Below are 24,272 nucleotides of genomic sequence, written 5' to 3' on the forward strand. Positions count from 1 at the left end.
AATGAATGTACATTTGGCTTATCGTCATCACCGAAACGATATTCATACAAAGGGGTATTGTCTTCAATTTTTTCACGTTTGAACATGTAAGCTATCCCACTGTAGCGCACTATTTTAAAGTAAGGTCAAACATGTACAGCTGCAGTAGTGCAACATCCCGAGCACGGTAGTGGCGGGGATGAACAGAGAACGGCGTCAATATTCTTTGTATTGGTTTATTGCGAGTTAACACCAGTGACGATCGGTGAGGGAATGCAAGGAAAGCAGTGCTTACCTGACCGAAAACTATGCAAAATATAATGACTGATTTCTAGGTTTAACTTATTATTATTTTTATCACGTCTATTTTAACTTGAAAATTACTGTATTCGTGACTAGAATTATTCGTATCGCTTGTGAGTAGTCTAAGTCCTCACCAAACCGCATGTCTTGCCTATAAATGCCAATTAACGCAAACGCTCCTGTCAGAAACAACCAGTGAGGCTCCAGGGAAGCAACTATCAAAGTTGCTTTCTCCAGGTTCAAAAATGTCAAAAAACGCCTTCGTTTTATCCAATCCTCACTCGTTTAGCAAAACGTCACCAGCTGCTTAGCCAATCAGATGTGTTATGGTTAGAGTTGCTTTCCCAGTGACGTCAATGCGTACATTCGCTAGACTAACTCGTCAGAATGGTCTCTCGTCACGGTACAGAGCACAGCATCATAATGGCGAAAAGATTGTTGCTGTTTTTTGATGTCTCCTCACCATGTACTTTAGCCTACTAGCTTTCATAGTCATGCCTTTGCCCTTTTTACAGCGTTGATATAACCCCAGCAAACATTGTACTTCGGCCCAACGTAGTGTGACAGTTGGTAAAATAATGCTCCTCCGTTGGCACTACGTTGTGGTCGAAGTTGATCCAACGTATCTTGCACCATTGGTCGCAGTTGGGACAACTTGTTTTAAAATCTTTGGGCCAACGTTATCCCAACTCTACACCCAACGTAGTTAATCGTTGGTACCCTACGATGGCCCAACGTATTTTGCACCATTTGTCGCAGTTGGGCCAACTTATTTTAAAATCTTTGGGCCAACGTTATCCCAACTCTACACCCAACGTAGTTAATCGTTGGTACCATACGATGGCCCAACGTACTTTGCACCATTCGTCGCAGTTGGGCCGACTTATTTTTAAATCTTTGGGCCAAAGTTATCCCAACTCTACACCCAACGTAGTTCATCGTTGGTAGCATACGATGGCCCAACGTATTTTGCACCTTTCGTCGCAGTTGAGCCGACTTATTTTAAAATCTTTGGGCCAACGTAATCCCAACTCTACACCCAACGTAGTTAATCATTGGTACCTACGCTGGCCAAACGCACTTTGCACCTTTCGTCGCAGTTGGCCATACATATTTTGCACTAATCGTTGTAGTTGAGCAACGTTGGTTAAACTTAACCTGCAATTTCAAGTTGACACTGTCCTGATGATCCATATGCCAATACGATGACCATCTTCTTATACTGAGCAAATTAAGTCAATGATGTAAACAAACGTAAAGTTGTTGAAAAATACATTTATTCGAATGGTAAAATGCACCACCCATGCACAATTCACAGCTACGACAAGACATGCATAAAAGTCTAAAAACACAGTGGACTGAGGTACTTCATGCCTCATCAGAAGACTGCGCCTGGATGTACCAACGTGATCTGTGGCGGCCTCAAGCGCAAGTACCTATAAAACAATATGCAACATATGTAAAGAAAATATATTGTACAGTGCAAATTAGATCGTGTTTACAGCACCGTGAAAGAACAGACTCTAATTGCTACATATCTCATGGATATGTGTATGCAACACCCGGTTATTTTACAATAACAAGCATGTATTTAATACATCCTAACATTACTCAGTATGTTATAATTCTGTAATTCGTATATGATGGGGTGGGGAATGGTTATACCGTTATGTTCTATTAACCTCTAACATTAATGCACATTCTTTAATCGTGTTAATGCCGTTTGCCTTCTCTAACCAGTGCAAATTATTATTGTTATCGTTTGATAGTCGAAGTCAAGTCTTAAAATGTGTGCATATTTCTTGAAGTTCTGCTTCAGTAATAAACTAATCGCTGGTTTAGTAAATAAAAATGCTTTTATTGCCCTTATTGAGAGAATAGTAACAGTTTGTCTTGTTTGAGCTTAACTGAAGCGAGTAGCGTAAATATGGAATGCTCCTGCATATTTATAGTGTTTCTGACGGCATAACTCTGAGAAGTATAATTTGCTTTGTCTTGTTACCAGAGCTTTCAGAATTGCGTTGTTGCAGTTCTGGAGTTGCTTGCTACTGTATCTGTATAACGCTTTTGTTCAGTAATAGTGTTGATAGGTGTATAGTGAGAAGCAAGGTTCAATTTCTAAGGGTGTGATCGCAGCCGCTTGCAAAGCTTTACAGCTTAATAATCGCAGTTATTAATTATGATCATAACTGACGTTGGAGTTGAAATAACAACGAGTTTATTAGATACTATAATTTATATATCAAGGCATTAAAACTAAACATTTTTATATGAACTCTTCTCCTTGGCCTAGCAAACCTTTGGGTACTATAAAGTACGTGTAACGTTGCTAATATGCAATAATACAAGTAATTGTTTATGAAGTAATATCATCAAAAATGAAGATCAGTGACGGAGAGAACAAATGAACATATCCGCAGTACTTTTTGTAGCAAAACGTTCAAGCCGGCCCCTATGGCGGTCTTCCCACGTCTTAAACCAGTCGCCCAGTTTGTGGTCAATTTTCTGTAGAGTGCATGATTTCGTATTGCTCTGGACAACATCTATATAAGTAAAGCAGTTTTGTAAACAATGTTGTTACATCGATTTTTATTTTTACACAATCATCTACAGGAATGGCCAGCGGCTCTTAACATGTGGGTAATTACTCAATCTGGGGAAGTTTGAGGTCTTCCAGAGGGCAATGAGCAGGACAGTGCAAATTGTTAGCCTACCAATTTGTAATCAAACTTAAATCATTGTTGGGTTTGGCTTTGGCTATTCCATTTAATTGATTGACAAAGACTAATAAAATTAGTACGAATGGAATTAATTTTATGCTGCTGTTTGAAAGTCTTCACGAGAAGATGCAGAACAACGTGTTCTTGTCGAAGGTTGCTTATTTGTGCGACTTTTTCTCTGACATAAACGCCTTGAACTGCTTGCAGGGCAAATGGACAAGGTTGTGGGATTTAATAAACAAATCATAGATTTAAGATGCCCAGCATGGTTAAGTGGGGTAACGGGTCAGAAAAGGTAAAGAACGTTGCTCTACAGTCTGTTTCACGAGCGTGGCACGATCATCAGGAGAGCTGTAATGAAAATAAAAGCGAGGACATCACCATAAGCATAGCTGTCGAACCCAGGAAGGTCGGCCTTCCCGGACCTTTTCGCAGGAAAGGCCACCCTTCCCTGCGAAATCGGCCAGATCAACTTTCTTATCTCATTTTTTTTATTGCACACGAGTAAACTGCAGGTGTTTTTCAACTGGATCTAGACTGAGGCATTAATCAGGGATAGTAAAGCAGCAAATTGACAAAAAAGATTACGAAAAAGGTAAACTTCAGATGCTGCAAAACTTATGTTATATCCAAGGTTGTTATTTCATTGAAAATTAATCATGAACAGTAAGTATTCTTTCTGGAGACGATATCATACCAACAAAAGGTGAATACAAAACTTAAACAAACTACTTACCTACGACCATGTTCTTTAAGTTTTGCATGGAATCAAAAGAAAACTTTTTCTCTCTACTTAATTTATTTTCCCCCTTCCCGGTCCGCAAGACGTAACTTGCGACTTCGTTTAACAGCACCTGAGGCATCAATCGATTAACCGTGTCGTATAGGCTTCTTCCTCCTATACGACACAGTTGTTTGAACTGCAATAGAACAGATGGATGTTGAAATGCATAAGCCGAGATCGTTAAAACAGCATAGAAAGCAGTCCCATCAAACAGTCGCGGTGCGTACCAGGCTACCAGCGTACAATAGCATGAATTTTTTTGTATATTGGTGTGTACCATGTGGTTATGTGCGTTGAATTGTGCAATTAGCCTGTTGAGGCAGATATTAAATGGTTTAGAATTCATTCATTCAAGTTTAAACTCATTTTAGGCTAAATAGAAAAACTAACTCCCACACATAAAACTCATGTATTACCAAAAGTGTGGGTGACTTTAGATAGGTAATGCGCAGTAAGAACTAAGAACATATCGTGTTCACTAACCACAATCTGATAGGTCTCCTCATTCTCCAGCATGCTGTTTACGGTTTTTAATTCCGCTATGGTTGTAGCAGGAAGAGGAACATCCTCAGGAATCGGAGCCAATTCTAGGAATTTATCTGGGATAATCCCTCCCTTCTCTCTCAGCATAATTTCGATTTCACAGAGCCGTTTGTTCATTTGACGTTGCTCTGTCAGAATTGTTTGAAGATAAGTGAACACTTTTACAATACCCCAGTATGTCAATGAAAAGGTGGCATGACCACAAAAATCTGTCCGCCCTATTTGCTCAGTGGTTAAGCACCCGACTAAGACCAAGCGGCGCTGATTCGACTCTCGGGATGTGTTCTTGAGCAACACATCGAAAGGACAACTCTCCATTCAGCAGAACCTAGTGGATGCTGCGGGGTGCAACATAATTCGTACCATGAACAATTCGTACCGTCAGTTACCTTGAAAAGATCAAGAGAAAAAATTGAAAAAGCTGTAGTCCCTAATCGTAGTTTCCGCAAACATTTTAAAAGGATTAGGGTATCGATTAGCTAGGCATCGGTATTCGCAAACAAACAAACTGAAAAAATCGAGAGAAAAAAATAGAACATTGCTGATCGCAGTTTCCGTTTTTCCGCAAACATTTTAAAATTTCCGGCAATGCAAACATTTTAAAGTTTTAACAAACTGAAAAAAACGAGTGAAAAAAATAGAACAAAGCCGAAGTTGCTGATCGCAGTTTCCATTTTTTCCGCAGTTTCCGCAAACATTTAAAAATTTCTGGTAATGATCCTAAGAGTTTGCCGAAGTCGCTGATCGCACTCGCAGTTTCCGCAAACATTTTAAAAGGGGTACCTCTAAATACCCATTGTCAGGCATTGTAGGCATTGTCGGGCATTAGACAAATCCTAGACAATGCCTTGAAATTACCGACAATGCCTGAAAGTAGCTACTCTACAATGCCTGACAAAGCCTGAAAATGCTATAATGCCTAACAAACCCGTCAACCACTGATAATGATCGACAATGCCTGGAAATCCTAGACGTTTCCTAGAAATGCCTAGAAATTTCCAACAATGCCTGAAAGTAGTTAGCCTACTCCACAATACCTGACAACCCTTGAAAATGCTCGACAACCCCTGAAAATTCTCCACAACCCCCCAAAAAGTCGACTATGCTTGACAATACCCGACAATGCCTGACAGTGGGTATTTAGAGGTACCGTTTTAAAAGGGTTAGGCTTGATTGGAGTTTCCGCAAACATTTTAAAAGGGTTTGGGGTTAGGGTTGATCAGAGTTTCCGCAAACTTTTAAAAATTTCTTTAAATGATCCAAAGAGTTTTTGTTTGTTTGCGGAAAAAAATTTGAAATGTTTGCAGAAACTGTGATCAGTGACTTCGGCTTTTTTAATTTTTTTTCTCGATCTTTTCAAGGTACGAACTGACAGTACGAACTGTTCATGGTACGAATTAGGTTGCATCCGATGCTGCGCAATCTACTTCATAAAACAATCTGCAAAAAACTCGTGGTATATACATAATGCGGTGATAGTAGCAACACTCGAATCCTGATAAAAGCACTTCTCGTTGACATAATAGTCATTTTTATGCCACTTGAAAGTGAAGATACCACTTTTTGAAAAAATCGAATAAGCTACTTCTAAAAATGTCACTTCAAAACCAATAAACAGGTCGCGTAATTGCCGTAAAAAGTATTAAATAGTTTACCCTGAAGAATACATCTGAGTCAACTGAAACAAACCTTACCTGAGTTTCATGATGATCATTCATTTGGGCAGTGCTCTCATAAATGAAAACCTGGAAGTCCTCAAAGCTACGTCTAAAAATTCCTAGATTACATCAAAATTCCCTAAATCATTATTACATTCGAACAGTTTCACGTTCTGAAACAAAAAGCAAGAGTTAGGCGGTTTAAACAACAACAATAGCAAAATCATTCTACATGACTTTGTTGTATTAGTGGGCTAAGTATACAGCAAAAAGCAGTACGGTATGTTAAATTACAGTGATGTTTAACATTACAGAGAAACATGTGAAGAGAGGGGCGTTCTTCCCGGCTATGAGCACAAGGCTGAGCACTCGCTAGTACAGCGAGCAGCTGCGATTCGCTAACCATAACGGTGTAGCTTCCACGCAAGCCATTCAGACTTTCCAATCAACGATATGTTTCTCGGCAGCCGATTTGTAGCAAGAATTGACAGCGATAGACACCGTGTTTCGCCCATGAGGCTGGGCTCGTCAGTATCGCACCACTAATGTGTTAAACTGTTTTATTTGCATCAACAGCGCACGGGTACAAATAATTGACACGGCGAGAGAGCACAAACAAACATAGCCACTAGCCAGGTCGAAGACTTTCAGAAACCGGCCTGCCACACCCCGCGGCGGCGGGGAGCGGCGTGATTTATGGGGTGACGATGCACCCGGAGGGTTAAGTCCACCAGCTTAGGTCGCGAGGGCCAGGCTGGGGAGTCGAGGTACCTGTGGAGGGAGAGTGTGGATCGAAAACTATATGGCCCGTCTGCAAATTTAGAATGGCGGAGCGGGCCAGGGAGACAGGCTCTTTCTGCATAGCCCAGAAAGAAGCCCTGCGACGAACCGGGCGACCCGTCGTGTGTGGACGCTGGAACCGGCAGTAATTGACCGCCGGGCAGCGCCCACGTCTCCTTCACGCGTCCTCGCGCAGGTACTTTGACTCTTATACCCGGTCTGCCAGTAGGCAGAGCGGATAAAATTGGGGTCTCCCACGAGGAAGAGAGTCGAACCATTTAAGGATAATTTGGCTCTCGTGGCAGACGAATATTCAATAAAAATGTGGAGCAGAGGCTCGATGAATCAATATACTGTAATCAAAAAAAAAAAAATATATATATATATAGGTGGGGGTGTAATTAATACTCACTGGAGAAGAGTAAGCTTTCATTCGGCGAGCACGGATGTGCACTGGCCAGACGTTGAGGCAGGTTCGCCCAGCTGGGTCGGGGAGGCTAGCGATCGAAACCAGAGGCACTGATAGGCTGCATTACCGGTAAAAATAGAAAATTGGGGTAGAAGTTTTGAGGCTGCATCGAGTTGATCAGGGGATCGTGTTGATCAATGCATTGAAAGCGGAGCGATGTTGATCCGAGCGGGCAAGAACAGCGTTACAAGGCGAAAGCAGCGTATGACAGTTCGAAACAATTGATTGATTAGTACATAGAGAATCTAGTGAGGATTGAAATTGCTTAATTGCTATTAAACCAGTCTCAAGTCACAATGTACATGAGGTATTTTATTTCCTTCCTTTTTACTTTAGAATGGTTGTTTTTGAAGAGACTGGAGTATCATATAAAAGAAATGGCGCAGGTTTATAGAAATAAGGTGATGACATAAGGTGATCAATTTTAAGCCAATATTGTTATAAGGTTATAACGTCTAAACGGTTTGCTGTCTTGCGCGCCCGGATACTTACAGCAACGTTATTGGGGAATAAGTTTCTGATCGCTGATGTCGTCTTTTCTATGACGTAGCCCCTCCACAAGTGAGCCTGGCGTTCCAAGCTTTCCAGACGCGGAAGGATCCTTTGATTGAGAGGGAAGCCACTTTTCTAGCCACCTCTGCTACCCCACGAGTAGGAACGCCCAAGGCCGTCAGAGCTCGAGAGCTCATCGGGGCATAGCTCCCGAGGGAGCCTACGACGAACGGAAGTGACAGGACGTCCCTGCAAGGGCGCTTCCTGTCTTCCTTTATGTTGACACATAACTCGCCGTACTTGTCGTGTTTCCTGTCGGCGGCTTTTCGAAGAGAATCCGCGCCGTTGTCGAACGGACATGTGACGTCACATACGACCGTGACACCGTCAGGGCGTTGCAGGACGATGTCAGGACGCAGATCGGCACCGCCCGCTTCCACGTGCTGTGGAACCGTACTATCTATGGAAAGCCCGGGTTGCCATTCGGCAGGCACGTGCCCCACGATCTCCCTTAATACCGAATTGTGTCGTTCCGTGATGACAGTCATCACGGTAGGGCAGTGATTCAATATGTGGGGGAGAGTCTCTTCCGCTTTCCCACACGCACGACACATGGAAGGTAGGTAACGGCGGCCATGGCTTGGTTTTGATTCAAGTGGCATTAGATTCAATCTAGCTTTGTACGCAAATACTCGGTCCGCGTGATCCAGGAGCTCCGGGCACCGGGTCCAGGAATTTGAAAATCCGGACAGGCAGTGGGCACTGACCGTCTTGCCTTGGTCAGGTTTGGATTCCCACTGTCTCCTCCACCACAAGTCATTGTGTTGATGGAGGGTCGGCACCACTTTTTTCCTTATAGGAGGGGTGATTGTGGAGCTCCCCGCGGCCAACTCAAGGCCGCCATCCGGGCGGGCGGACCAACGTACGTTCAGGCGACGGGTGGCCGCCGGGACACGGCCCCACAGGCTCTCGCCTGTAGGGCACGGTCTAGGACGGGCGCCGTCAGGAGGGGGGTCACTATTCAGATAACTGGCCAGGTGGTCAGTCGTGGGATCTGGAGTGCCGAACCTCAGACAGGCATGACGCCTAAGCTGCCCGAGAGCGACGGCAGAGACAATGCTGTCAGGTGACGTCAGCATCTTGAAAGCATGAGCTAGCGAAAGCGTGTCACTTTCGCGACACAAGTTCGTGATGCCCAAACCTCCCAATGCAGGCTTATAGTAAAAGAACGCGCTGCAGGCCCACTTGGGAAGACGCCACGCCACCTTCAAACACCGCAAAACCAGTCGGTCAAGCTTCAGAAGCTCATACTGTCTAAAGCGCCGCACTCGCAGATGGTATGACGCGGACGGGAGAATGATGGAAGTGAGTGCCAGAAGTTTCTGGCTTGGGGTAAGAAAGGATTTCATCAATAAGGAAATGTGCTTCTCCAGAGTGGAGATGAAGGGTTGGGTTAGGGATGCGTCCGAGGCGTAACCGGTTCGAGCGCCGAGGTATTTATACGTCTCGCCTTTGGGGATGACTCGAATTTTCTCCCCGGCAAGGGAGAAAGGTTTCGGGTCAACCCGCAGACGGGACGCCGACACTTTCCCATAGGAAAGGGTGCCACACTTGCGTGGGTTGAACCGTAGCCCGGACCAGGAAGAGAAGGGTTCAGTAGCAAATAGAAGAGAGATTATCTGCTCGCGATCGGAAGAAACGAGACAGATGTCGTCCGCATAAGCCATACAACGCACTTTGATGTCGTCTTCTTTGGCAGGAAGGTTGTAGCCGCAATCCGTTTTGTCACGGACGCCCCTGAGGAGCACCTCGATGACCAAATTGAATAGCAGCCCAGACAACGGGCAGCCCTGACGGACTCCCCGCCCCACAGGGATACGGTCGGTTTCACCATTGCCGCAGCGGACGGTGCAGGTGTTGTCGACGTATATGTCGGAGATGCACTCAATAAGGTCTGTGGGGGCGTCGAAATGACGCAGGACCTCGGCTATGCATTCGTGCCGTACTGCCAAAGGCGTTTCGAATGTCCAGAAACGCAACTGACACAGGCCTTTTGCGTGACTGTGCATCCGAGAGGATGGTGTCGAGCATGAACACATGCTCATAGACGCCCTCTGTGGGCATGAATCCCTTTTGCTCTCGGCTGATAACATTCCCCTCCACCGCCCATCGCTGCAGGCGCCGGGCCAATACGGCGGCGTAGATTTTATAAATGTTTCGGCAGATGGAGATGGGCCGCCAGTTGCTGACGTCGTGCAGGTCATCCTCAGGGTCTTTACATATGAGTGTGATCCTGCTGGTTCTCCACTGGTCCGGTACACGACGGTTGATCCGGCAGGTCTCGAAAAGGCTGGCCAAGAGTCCCCCTCTTGGATCCAGGGTCTTCCAGAAACCGTAGGACAATCCGTCAGAACCGGGGGCGGAACCGACATCAAGCGACTGGAGGACCGCCTCCACCTCCCGGGCCGTAATGGGACCTTCACCGTCATCGACGGGGAAGAGGTTCACACTATCATGCTCGTAACGGTGGGAGTTCATCCACTCGGGCATCTGCGAGCAACTCCCAGCTTCAGGAGCGGTCATGCCGCGTCGAAATCTCTCCTCAATTTCTTGAGGTGGGATTTCGCAACGACGGTCACTGTTTTTTCCTTCAACGATCCGGCGGACTGTTCCCTTCGCGTCCCGTGAGAAGGCGGCTCGCAACCCCACGCCCCTACAATATCGGGCTTCGTTCCCGCGCGAACCCCCGCCGTCCGACCGAGGAGAACCCCCGTTCGAACGACGGCGAGCCGCGCGAGCCCGGGCGCCACGATTGAAGCGTGGTTTGCGAGGACGTGTCCTCTTGGGCGGCGAAGTGCCAGCGGTCCACTCTTCCAATTCAATGCAGAACCGGTCGAAATTTATGCCACCCGCTAAAGTAAGGTTCACTAAACTGCAAAGAGCCCGCCTGGAGCTTTTCGTCTTACTTTCCCTGACTGGTTCAACAGGGTCTTGGATGGATCGTTGAATGTTGGGTGAGATGGACATCCCTGGGGTAGTCTGTGGGAGTCCGGAGTCAATCGTGGCTTGGTTGCATGTCATGGTGTCACTTCGGGGTTGAGTCAAGGTTTGGGAAGAGATAGTTGGCAGGAATTTAGAGTGGGTGGTTTGGGTAGGTGGGATAAAAGGTTGGGCTTCAGCAGACAGCGTCGAGGTACAAGGTTGTATAGGACAGATGGGAGCAGGATTAAAGGGTAAGGAGGAGTGAGATGAATAGCGCTGAAGAGAATTAGGAGAAAAGGTTTGCATGGGCGGCTTGGAGGAGCTGATGGGGTCCCCAGCTTCAGCTCCGGTGGTAGCCGTCAGAGGCAGAGAAGAAGAAGGGCGCGAAGCCGGCTTGGATAAACCGAGCGAGTCCACTGCCACGGCTCCGGTGGAGGTCGGCTTGCGCAGAGGTACATGTAGAAAATGGTTCGCGCTAACAGTAGGGCCGTAACAGTCCGTGGTCGGGCTATCGGGCAAAGAATTGGAGGAAGAGGAAAAAGATTCACTGTTCGACGAGTCAGACGAGTCGGAAGAGTCCCCACTTTCCGACCCAGGTCCGGCCGAAGACAGATGAGGAAGAAACAACACATCTAGGTCAGGCAAGCTGTCAGTGTCAGCAGGGCTGAGCGAAGTCTTGCCTGGATGAGATAGAACAGTACGGAAAAGTTCAGGCATAAAGTCAGGTGGGGGGGCAAAGTGGGAGTGCTGTCTAGGCCTTGGCGCCAGAAGACTTGAGAACGGATGACAGAAGAAGGGGGAAGAGGGGATGACCCCTCGACCGATGCGCCTGCAGTCGAGGGCCGGCGCCTTCCACGCCTGACAACAGAGGCGTAGGAAAGCCCAGGCTTGGTCATCATAGGGGGTCTGGTTTGGCTCTCCGGGGGTGTCGGGTCATTGCTCAGCCAGGGAAGGCAGGTTGGCAATTGAAGGCCCTCGGGGCAGGATCGCTAATGCTCTTGGGCCCCATCCAGCTTGTAAGCTCGAGGGAGAACACGGCAGCACCTGCTGCAGGTGATCAGGAACTCGGCGCGCGAACCATGAAATGCTCGCATATGGTCCTGATACGCCTGCACATCTCGGTAAGGTTGAGATGCCCTCCTGCAAGTGGAGAAAGGACAGAGAAGGGGGAATAGATTGGGGAGGGTGAGGCAAATAGGGCAGACGGACTGCAGTCTATTCGACCTCGGGAAGGGTGACTCGAAATGGGTGGGGTAGCCACGATGTGGTGCGGAATTGCGGATCGGACACTCGTCACCGTGACGAAAGTACACCGACCTTGTAGAGCAGCAATGTAACCAGATTCCTGAAGCAAACACCGTAGGAGTGGACGCAGCATACAAAAAATTCTGTCAACACCTCATCAAGGCAGCCAAGCTATCCATCCCAAGGAGCTGCAGGAGAAATTTTATCCCAACCTGGGATAACGAATGTCAGCAAAAATATGATATTTTTATGTCATCCGAACCTGGCTTGACAGCTGCGGTAGCCGCTACTGACTTAACAGACTGCATCAACAGGAAAAAAAGAAATAGATGGGAGGAATCCGTCGCTGGAATAGACTTCACCCACTCAAGTCGGAAAGCCTGGTCAACGCTCAACCGCCTCACAGGCAGGACCACGAAACCAAAGCCATGCCCTATAACGGCCAACTCCATAGCGAAACAACTTCTCGCAAATGGCCAATATCAAGGAGCTGATAAAGCGCATGCCAGAGCAGTGAAAAATGAAATCAACCAACTATGGAAGGTACCCAGTTCAAGCTGTTTCCTATCTACCTCTTTTAACATCTCTGAGTTAGACGCAGCCATCAAACACCTAAATACTGGCAAATCACAAGGCCCAGACAAAATCCCACCAGAGTTAATTAAACATATTGGACCACTCGCAAGAGAGTGGCTGCGACAGTTCATGTCATTCTGCCTAAAGAAGTTGCTCCTCCCAAAGATCTGGAGGAAAGCTAACATCATAGCCATTAAAAAGCCCAACAAGCCAGCTGATAACCCTAAAAGTTACAGGCCCATTTCCCTGCTCTGTGTGCCATACAAGTTACTTGAGCGTCTTTTACTGAGCAGACTCGAGCCAATCGTTGACCCAAAACTGCCAGAAGAACAAGCTGGATTCCGACGCGGCCGATGCACAACTGACCAGATTGTCAAGCTTACTGACGACATCGAAAGTGGTTTTGAAGCCCGTGAGAAGGTGGGTGTTGTCCTAGTGGATCTTACAGCAGCCTATGACACTGTGTGGCACCGTGGTCTTACTATGAAACTATTACAACTCATTCCTGACCGACACATGGTTAAGTTTCTGGTAGAGACCAACTCGAACCGTACCTTCATACTGCATACCAATGAGGGAAAACCCAGCAGACCCCGCCGCCTGAAAAATGGCGTCCCCCAAGGGTCAACACTATCGCCACTCCTATTTAATATCTATATAAGTGACCTCCCATGCACTACATCGCAACAGTATGGCTATGCGGATGATCTAGCTCTTCTATATGCTCACAGGAACTGGCATGAGGTGGAAAGAAAACTTGAAACTGACCTGAAACTGGTGGCTGACTATCTGGACAAGTGGAGGCTCAAACTGAATGCGTCGAAAACAACAATCTCTGCTTTCCATCTAAATAATCGGGAATCTCAGCGTCAACTGTCTGTCTCGCTAAAAGGAAATCCTTTACCATACACTGCAAACCCAACTTACCTTGGAGTAAAACTTGACCGGCAGTTGACCTACAGACCCCACATCGAGTCACTCCGTGCCAAGGTTACCTCGCGAAATAACCTCTTGAGAAGCCTAGCAGGAACAGGATGGGGAGCCCGAGCATCAACCTTGCGTACAAGTGCACTAGCCTTGGTCTACAGCTCAGCCGAATATGCCTCAGCTGTGTGGAACCGCAGCAGACACACAAAAAAGATGGATGTATGCATCAACGACACCTTGCGCATCATCACTGGCTGTCTCCGCCCCACACCTACTGCTTATCTGCCAACTTTGGCTGGTATTGCTCCTGCTCATGTCCGTAGGGAAGAAGCCTCTCACAAACTGGCTCTACATGCGAGACTCGATCCTCAACACCTTCTCCACAGTCACTCCCAAACAAATGGACCAGTCAGACCTCAACGCCTATCATCAAGGCGCCCATTCCATCGATATGCTACACAACTTGTGGATAAGAACTTCAGCTGCATGGAAACATGGGCCCAAGAATGGAACGAGCTGCCACATATCCTTCCCCAGTTTTCAGTTATGCCAGCACTCTCCATCCCTCCTGGAGCAGACCTCTCAAGAAAGGCATGGGTCACATTGAACAGGATCAGATGTGACGTTGGCTGTACTGGAGCTAATCTGTTTAGGTGGGGGTTGCATAATTCGCCGATATGTGTCTGCGGAGCGGTAGAACAAACAATGCAACACATAGTCCACGAATGTTCCATCTTACGACCCCCAAGTGGAATCACTGGTATTCGACAACTGGACCCAACTACCGTATCTTGGCTGCACGAGGAGGCATTGCCAATCTAAGCTACTACAAGTCAAACGAGAGAAGAAGAACCGTGACGAAGTGACGAGTTCGCAAAAAGCAGTGAGTCTACCGGGGAGGCTTCACCATCTGGGTTGAATGAGTGACCACTCACAGGAACCTGCTTCCTCGTCGGCCAGCCTAAGCTAGTGGACTGAGAAGATGGAAGGGAGAAACCAACACCGGCCAGGTTATCTCTAGAAGTCTTCAAACCTGCACTACTTGAAAAGCGAGACATAATTCAAATGAAATAATTATAAAAAGATGGTTATTACAAAGATTTAAAGTTTACGGCGACGTTTCTAAATTTAGAGATTTAAAAGTGACGATATAAGAACTGGTAGCAGATTGTGATGAAATGAATTTAAAAACCAACGATTTACTAAAGATTTGGCTGATAAAAAGCAATTTACGTTGATTTAACGTTACAGGATAATATTAGAATGTAAAAATGTTAGTGACAGATAAATAAACTAAAAAAAAAAATTTCAATTACGAATTGGTGGGAGGAATAAGAGGAAAATGATAAAGCTTTAAGAGCAATTGAATGAATGTACAATTGTGACATCAGTTCGTAAACTTTACTTCAGCTAGCAGAGTGACCCTGCGACGATTAATAAAATACAACAATTAAATATAATATAATACGCCAATAGTCGTTACAATTGATTGGAAATAAATCAGTTAAATGGTTTCGGATCAACGATTAAGGATTCAGTATAAAACAATTAAAAGCAACGACCAATCAAATAAAATTCAATGCCATGTTCTTATTCACGATGTTTCTGACCACTTTCCTATTGTAGTTGTGATAAACTCTGTAAAACCAAAACAAGAAAAATATACACAAAAAGTAAGGAACATGAAAAACTTTGTTGCTGATGAATTCGTTTGTGATCTGGAAAATAGCTTGACCAACCAATACACAGAAAGGAATGATTCAGTTCATAGCAAATTTAATCATTTCATCGACACTTTTAATGACACTTTAAACAAGCATGCACCTTTACGATTGTTGTCTCGAAGAGAAAGAAAACTCAAGACCAAACCATGGCTAACAAAAGGAATTTTGAACTCCATCAAAACTAAAAACAGACTATATCACTTAAAAATAAAAGACCCAACAAACATTTCTGCACAAGCAACATACAAAAAGTACAGAAATGTACTTACTCATACCAAAGAGCAAGCAAAAAAAATGCATTACAGTTTTCTTATTACGCAAAGCAAGCACAACACTGGAAAAATATGGAAAACCATAAATGACATCATCAAGTACAAACATAAGCACACAGCTCACATACCAGAAGAAATAATTAGCACTGACAATGAAAAAATATCTGACCCTGCACAAATAAGTAACTGTTTTAATGATTATTTCACAGAAATTGGTCCTTCCATGGCATCTAAAATCCCTCTACCGTCTCCTGGCTCATTATTGAAATTGCAAAGTGTCCCATTCTCCTTTTTCCTAAAACCTGTCAATCAAGAAGAAGTATTAAAACATCTTAATAATCTTTCTGTCTCTAAAAGTACAGGACATGATGGAATACCTATAAGATTTGTCAAACTATCCTCACCAATAATCGCCCCTTTCCTCACCAACTTATTCAATGAGTGTATCGATAAAGGTGTATATCCTGATGTACTAAAGGTCGCTCAAGTTACCCCAATCTTCAAAAGTGGCTCCAGGAAAAATTGTTCCAACTATAGGCCCATATCACTATTGTCCCCCTTCACCAAAATATTCGAAAAATGCCTGTATGAACAAATGTACAATTATCTAACAAAAAAAGACCTGATCACACCACATCAGTATGGATTTAGACCACAATATTCCACTTCGTTAGCTGTGTCAAACGTTTGTGATAACATCTTATCTAACCTAGATAATAAAGATACATCTTGCTCTGTATTTCTTGATTTAGCTAAAGCCTTCGACACAGTTGATCACACTATTCTCATACAGAAACTGCAAACATACGGTTTTCGGGGCCTTCCATTACAATTGTTAAAAAGCTATATCAGCAATCGTCTACAGCACACGGTCGTCAATGGAATCTCTTCAAACTCAAGACAGGTTACTTGCGGTGTGCCCCAAGGATCGACATTGGGACCCCTTCTTTTCTTACTGTATATAAATGACTTACCAAATTCAACAAACATGAATGTTAAACTATTTGCTGACGACACCAATCTTACGATGAGCGACAAATGTGAAATAAATTTGCAGAACAATGTGAATGCCGAAATGCAAAAAGTTTACAACTGGTTGAAGCTTAATAGATTATCATTAAATTTCTCAAAAACTGAATACATGCTAATAACAAATAAAAAACACATAAAAAATTTTAACATTAACATTGGTAACACAAGCATTCAACAAAAAGATCAAATAAAATACCTTGGCGTTTACATAGATAACAAATTAACATGGAAATATCACATAGATAAAATTTGCGGAAAAGTAGCAAAAGGTTCATGGGCGTTGCTTAAACTCAGAAATTATGTCAACACAGACACTTTAAAAGATGTGTATCACGCTTTGATTTACTGTCATTTGCAATATTGTATTTCAAGCTGGGGAAAGGCCTGTGACAGTGCACTGGATCCATTAATAAAATTACAAAAAAAGGTTATAAGAATAATTACGAAACAAAATTACTATGCTCACACTAATTTTTTATTTTTCAAAATGAACATCTTGAAACTAAAAGACATACATAACATTGAAATAAAAAAACATATGTACAAAGTTCATATGAATGAGTATCCATCTACGTATTGTGATTTATTTACAAATGCTTCATCTATTCATCAGCATAACACAAGATATCAAACAGGCAACAATTATTTTATAAACAGATCAAACACAGAATTTGGCAAGAAGTCCATGCAGGTATTGGGACCAATGCTCTGGTCAGAGGTTCCAAGCAGGCTAAAAAACTTATCATTTCATTGTTTTAAAAAAGAGATCAAAACGTTAATTTTACAAAGCTACAGTGCATCGTAAGTGATATGTTATGGAAACCAACTTGTCAGTTGCTTCGGAAACTTTATTATTCTCTGCTTGCTTCATGGAATTTTGTGTTTTGGCCTTCGTTATCATCAATATGTTTTTTTTTTGTGCGTATGCTGTTGTTGAAGCGCGGGAACGTTTCAATTATTATTTTTCTCTTGTAAGCTTATTTTAAATGGCAAAATCGTAATTTCCGTAGGGTGGCAATTGACTAGTAGACCGTATGGTCGTCTCGTTGTCTCCCTGTCGGTATGGGAACTTGTGTAACTTTTGTACTGTGTATATTGCATATTTCAAACATGTACCTATGTTCCTGTTACTGACAAATAAAACATTTTGATTGAAAAGCGACACGTAATTCAAGCTTAAAAAGAGAGAATATGGAATTGAATTTGGGGAGCACTGGCAACACTAGGTTTTTTTTTTAAATTGATGCTAAAAAGCTATGAAGAAAATAATCAAAATGGGTGGAATTAGGGTAATTAAATGGGCAAAATAACTTATTTTTACAAAAATTTGAAGACACAACAGGCTGGTTATACAAATTAACTAAAATTATTGAAATTGGTAAAAATTGAGAGACAATATTGGTACAGAGAAGGTCAAAAATTAGGCTAGGAGTTTTTTTTTTTAAATATTGCAATTGTTTTTAAATTTACGAATAAAGGTTATTAAAATGGAAATAAAACACAAATAATTACAGTTTTAAAGTCTTTCTGTCCTTCTTTCTTCTTAAGCTAAAAAATACTGTCTTCGGGGTAAAGATGGAGGGTAACAAGACCGGGCTGGAATTGCGAATCCCGGTGCTTGCTAAGGGTGGGAAAGGTTAACAAGGGTAGAGGTTGGGTACTGAAGTCTTTTCCGTTGATTGGGTAGGGGTTGATTATTAAGCTAGTCTTCTTTGTCCATTGTAGATGAATTTTTCTTGAGCTTTTTTGTCTTTAATTTTTCCGAATGGCTGAAAACTGTGTAGGCTACTTTTGTACTTGTACTGGCAAGTTTCTTTATCCAAACTGTCTACTTTCCTGGCGAAGTTTTGCTTTATTTGTAACTGATGAATTTCCAATTGTGAAAAGAAAACAAGAAACCAACTATTCTTACTTTTGTGGAAAGAAAACAACTAGTGTTAAACTGTTTTATTTGCATCAACAGCGCACGGGTACAAATAATTGACACGGCGAGAGAGCACAAACAAACATAGCCACTAGCCAGGTCGAAGACTTTCAGAAACTGGCCTGCCACACCCCGCGGCGGCGGGGAGCGGCGTGATTTATGGGGTGACGATGCACCCGGAGGGTTAAGTCCACCAGCTTAGGTCGCGAGGGCCAGGCTGGGGAGTCGAGGTACCTGTGGAGGGAGAGTGTGGATCGAAAAACTATATGGCCCGTCTGCAAATTTAGAATGGCGGAGCGGGCCAGGGAGACAGGCTCTTTCTGCATAGCCCAGAAAGAAGCCCTGCGACGAACCGGGCGACCCGTCGTGTGTGGACGCTGGAACCGGCAGTAATTGACCGCCGGGCAGCGCCCACGTCTCCTTCACGCGTCCTCGCGCAGGTACTTTGACTCTTATACCCGGTCTGCCAGTAGGCAGAGCGGATAAAATTGGGGTCTCCCACGAGGAAGAGAGTCGAACCATTTAAGGATAATTTGGCTCTCGTGGCAGACGAATATTCAATAAAAATGTGGAGCAGAGGCTCGATGAATCAATATACTGTAATCAAAGAAAAAATATATATATAGGTGGGAGTGTAATTAATACTCACTGGAGAAGAGTAAGCTTTCATTCGGCGAGCACGGATGTGCACTGGCCAGACGTTGAGGCAGGTTCGCCCAGCTGGGTCGGGGAGGCTAGCGATCGAAACCAGAGGCACTGATAGGCTGCATTACCGGTAAAAATAGAAAATTGGGGTAGAAGTTTTGAGGCTGCATCGAGTTGATCAGGGGATCGTGTTGATCAATGCATTGAAAGCGGAGCGATGTTGATCCGAGCGGGCAAGAACAGCGTTACAAGGCGAAAGCAGCGTATGACAGTTCGAAACAATTGATTGATTAGTACATAGAGAATCTAGTGAGGATTGAAATTGCTTAATTGCTATTAAACCAGTCTCAAGTCACAATGTACATGAGGTATTTTATTTCCTTCCTTTTTACTTTAGAATGGTTGTTTTTGAAGAGACTGGAGTATCATATAAAAGAAATGGCGCAGGTTTATAGAAATAAGGTGATGACATAAGGTGATCAATTTTAAGCCAATATTGTTATAAGGTTATAACGTCTAAACGGTTTGCTGTCTTGCGCGCCCGGATACTTACAGCAACGTTATTGGGGAATAAGTTTCTGATCGCTGATGTCGTCTTTTCTATGACGTAGCCCCTCCACAAGTGAGCCCGGCGTTCCAAGCTTTCCAGACGCGGAAGGATCCTTTGATTGAGAGGGAAGCCACTTTTCTAGCCACCTCTGCTACCCCACGAGTAGGAACGCCCATGGCCGTCAGAGCTCGAGAGCTCATCGGGGCATAGCTCCCGAGGGAGCCTACGACGAACGGAAGTGACAGGACGTCCCTGCAAGGGCGCTTCCTGTCTTCCTTTATGTTGACACATAACTCGCCGTACTTGTCGTGTTTCCTGTCGGCGGCTTTTCGAAGAGAATCCGCGCCGTTGTCGAACGGACATGTGACGTCACATACGACCGTGACACCGTCAGGGCGTTGCAGGACGATGTCAGGACGCAGATCGGCACCGCCCGCTTCCACGTGCTGTGGAACCGTACTATCTACGGAAAGCCCGGGTTGACATTCGGCAGGCACGTGCCCCACGATCTCCCTTAATACCGAATTGTGTCGTTCCGTGATGACAGTCATCACGGTAGGGCAGTGATTCAATATGTGGGGGAGAGTCTCTTCCGCTTTCCCACACGCACGACACATGGAAGGTAGGTAACGGCGGCCATGGCTTGGTTTTGATTCAAGTGGCATTAGATTCAATCTAGCTTTGTACGCAAATACTCGGTCCGCGTGATCCAAGAGCTCCGGGCGCCGGGTCCAGGAATTTGAAAATCCGGACAGGCAGTGGGCACTAACTCAGTCAGTTTAACTCTTATCTTTGTGGAAAGAAAAGAGCCAACAAACCAGCAGGCACCAGGGATTCGACCACTGCTTTACCAGTCAGTTTAACTCTTATCTTTGTGGAAACAAAGAAAGAGCCAACAAAACCAGCAGGCGCCAGGGCAGAGGACATGTGAAGAGAGGGGCGTTCTTCCCGGCTATCAGCACAAGGCTGAGCACTCGCTAGTACAGCGAGCAGCTGCGATTCGCTAACCATAACGGTGTAGCTTCCACGCAAGCCATTCAGACTTTCCAATCAACGATATGTTTCTCGGCAGCCGATTTGTAGCAAGAATTGACAGCGATAGACACCGTGTTTCGCCCATGAGGCTGGGCTCGTCAGTATCGCACCACTATCCGTATTAAACTGTTTTATTTGCATCAACAGCGCACGGGTACAAATAATTGACACGGCGAGAGAGCACAAACAAACATAGCCAGGTCGAAGACTTTAGAAAACCGGCCTGCCACACCCCGCGGCGGCGGGGAGCGGCGTGATTTAGGGGTGACGATGCACCCGCAGGGGTAAGTCCACCAGCTTAGGTCGCGGGGGCCAGGCTGGGGAGTCGAGGTACCTGTGGAGGGAGAGTGTGGATCGAAAACGTTACATGACCCGTCCGCAAATTTAGAATGGCGGAGCGGGCCAGGGAGACAGGCTCTTTCTGCATTGCCCAGAAAGATGGCCTGCGACGGGCCGGGCGACCCGTCGCGTGTGGACGCTAGAACCGGCAGTAATTGACCGCCGGGCGGCGCCCACGTCTCCCTCACGCGACCTCGGCGCAGGTACTTGACTCTTATACCCGGTCTGCCAGTAGGCAGAGCGGATAAAATTGTGGTCTACCACGAGGAAGAGAGTCAACTATTTAAGGATAATTTGGCTCTCGTGGCAAACAAAATTCAAATAAAAATGTGGAGCAGAGGCTCGATTAATCAATAGAAACAAAAAATATAGGTGGGATTGTAATACATACTCACTGGAGAAGAGTAAGCTTTGATTCGGCGAGCACGGATGTGCACTGGCCAGACGTTGACGCAGGTTCGCCCAGCTGGGTCGGGGAGGCTAGCGATTGAAACTAGAGGCACTGATAGGCTACATTACCAGGAAAAAGTAGAAAATCGGGGTGGAAATTTTGAGGCTGCATCGAGTAATGATCAGGGGATTGTGTTGATCAATGCGTTGAAAGCAGAGCGAGGTTGATCCGAGCGGGCAAGAACAGCGTTACAAGGCGAAGGCAGCTTAAGATAATTCGAAACAATTGATTGATTAATACATAGAGATACAGTGATGATTGAAGTTACTTAATTGCTGTTAAACCGTGTACATTATATTCGACCACCGCTTTACCAGTCAGTTTAACTCTTATCTTTGTGGAAACAAAGAAAGAGCCAACAAAACCAGCAGGCGCCAGGGCAGAGGACATGTGAAGAGAGGGGCGTTCTTCCCGGCTATTCTTTGTCAGACTGCAGTGGCCCGTTTCCCACAAGCAGGTGCCCTTCTTCAAGCGGGCAACAAGAAGATACACACACATAAACAATTACAAATAAAATTAAAATTAACTCTCTACCAAAACGCGCTAGTTCTTGAGCTTGACCCGCCATCTCCTAGACTGCTCCAAGATCAGCAAGAGGAAAAAAAGTTGAGACAGGCAGATCAGCTTGAGGCAGCCACTAACCAAACATTTACATCCACAGATTACCATCTACCGCGGTGGGTCCCTTCGGTCGTAGTGAGTCCCTCGCCTCCCTGGTAGGTATCTTCCATGTAAGTATGGTGTGCCTGCTGAGTGTTTGGGTGTGTGGACGGCTCCCGGAGCGGACGCACTAATGATGAGACAGGAAACAAATCCATTCCATATGGACAATTTGTAAACCTGCAAGATGTAGTGGTATCCATCTTGAACTCTGAGCGTTGCGCGAAAAAAAAAAAAAAAAAAAAGAGCCCAGCCTCATGGGCGAAACACGGTGTCTATCGCTGTCAATTCTTGCTACAAATCGGCTGCCGAGAAACATTACAGAGATACAGTGAAGATTTACCAATGCTTATCACATGCTAAAAATGACATAAACTTCATGAGAGCTAATTCGACTAGCAATTAGTTCATGTGCTTTAGCATCTGTAGCTGAACTCTTCATGAGCCCTTGCCAACTTCAACAATTTAGCTCGATCCCTTAAACCCAGTTTGTCAGCTGATAAGCCAGCTGACTTCATACCTTGGGTGTGTAGCAAACCAACTAAACTTTCTCACTTTAAACTGTTCCTGTAGTTAGTTTTAATGTTCTTCAAGCTACCCGTACTAAAAAGTCATTCAACTGGGGCATTTAAACATGGCAGGGACATTAGGCAAGTGACTACTTTGCTATGAACTCAAACACAGAAGAAAACTTGACAAATAAACTTCCATTCATTCTGTAAGCGAACAAGACAAAACTGCTAAAATCCATAAATCATCAAATTCCCTAAACTTGTCCCTAAAAGTGGTCAAAAGTCCCGATTTAGGGACAAATTCCGGTAAAATGAGAGCACTGGATGTGGGCTACTTGCGTTTTCCTGCACCACGCTGCCAGCTATAAAGCTAATGCAAATGTCAGCCAATGCAAATGCAATGTTGTCACGCCGCCAGCTGTGAAGCTAATGCAAAATTGCAAATGTCGTCCATTTGGGTTTTTCCGCGTTTTTTACGATCCACGTCACAGACAACGTAGCTTCTGATTGGCTTGAGGTTTTTAACAACTGGACTGCGCATGCGCATCGTCATCTCTCTTTAGCGATTTTTGAAGAAAGCACGTTCAGACGTCCGCCATTTTTATAGTGTACCAATTACTCGCGTTTGTCAATGCTTTAGATATGGCGTGCTGTGCATATGGATGTATAAAACGAAGAAAATACGATTCAGATGATAAAAGGAGTAAATATTATTCCAAGATATTCACTAATCTCTCGGATCATGTGTTTGAATGCACTGTTACCAATAATCATATTTTTACACTAGTCAAAACTGTGTCCAAATGTTATTTAAAAATTAGGTTTTACCGCATTGGTAAGAAAACCTGCAAGCAAATACATGCTAAATTGGTTCGTAAAACGCTTAACAAAAATTCTGTCTTAACAAACGTCTGTAGACGTTGAATCAGTGTAAAAATGACAGATTTTGTTGTATGGGTTGGCTGTAACAGCGCAGCTTTCACGCAAATTTGAGACAGTAACAATGGCGAATGCCTTTTTTAATTTCTTCAATTGAGATGCGAGAAGCGTTGTCTAGTTGTTATAAGATGTCTATGGTTAAAGTGCTTGCCTACAAACACATGGTACGAGAAACTGTGGTCCAATTATTCAGCTCAGTGTTGTCATATTTTTTTTCAAAAATAAAATGAAAATTTCAAAAACAAAAATGAACGGAGCACGTAAAAATTACGAGATGAAGCTACAGCCCTGATCAATTTTAAGAAGGCAGAGTATAGTTATATAGAGCCATAGTAGAACACTAAAAAAAATAGCTGCTGCTAACAAACATGAAAAACTGCAGCTAAATTTGCAAATTAGTGTTTTTTTTTCAGAATTAGTGATCCTCATAGTGATGCATGATTTAGAAAAACATTTCAAATTTTTTTTTTACTTATAGCAATAACGTAAAAAAATTGAGGGGTTACCGTAGTTCGCCCGCAAATAATGACGTTGGCCCAACGTTCTGTACAACTGCACACCAACATTGGAAAGACCGACTTCCTAATTCTAAGTTTTTTTGCATTTTCATTGTCCCATTACAATTGTAAAGGGAATACCATGAAGCAAGCTTAACCAATTCTTCGAAGGTATCTTCAATTAAAATATTTCAAAAGTTGGCAAAGTTGGAAAAACTACACTACCCTCAGCCA

General features: G+C 44.4%; 1 protein-coding gene across 1 annotated transcript; it reads right to left on the reverse strand.

Annotated features, from left to right (window-relative positions):
- Window positions 1–3,324: 3,324 nt before the first annotated feature.
- LOC145770994 (uncharacterized) lies at window positions 3,325–7,700 on the reverse strand. Its single transcript, XM_082582733.1, has 5 exons — window positions 7,180–7,700; window positions 6,024–6,160; window positions 4,270–4,457; window positions 3,739–3,922; window positions 3,325–3,353 (listed from the first exon to the last, which is right to left on the reverse strand). The coding sequence occupies exons 3-5, from the start codon at window positions 4,444–4,446 to the stop codon at window positions 3,325–3,327; spliced, it is 390 nt and encodes a 129-aa protein (XP_082438859.1). The 5' UTR covers window positions 4,447–4,457; window positions 6,024–6,160; window positions 7,180–7,700.
- Between the last annotated feature and the right edge of the window lie 16,572 nt (window positions 7,701–24,272).

Source organism: Aplidium turbinatum, chromosome 5, assembly GCF_918807975.1.
Source record: "Aplidium turbinatum chromosome 5, kaAplTurb1.1, whole genome shotgun sequence".
Taxonomy (NCBI): domain Eukaryota; kingdom Metazoa; phylum Chordata; class Ascidiacea; order Aplousobranchia; family Polyclinidae; genus Aplidium; species Aplidium turbinatum.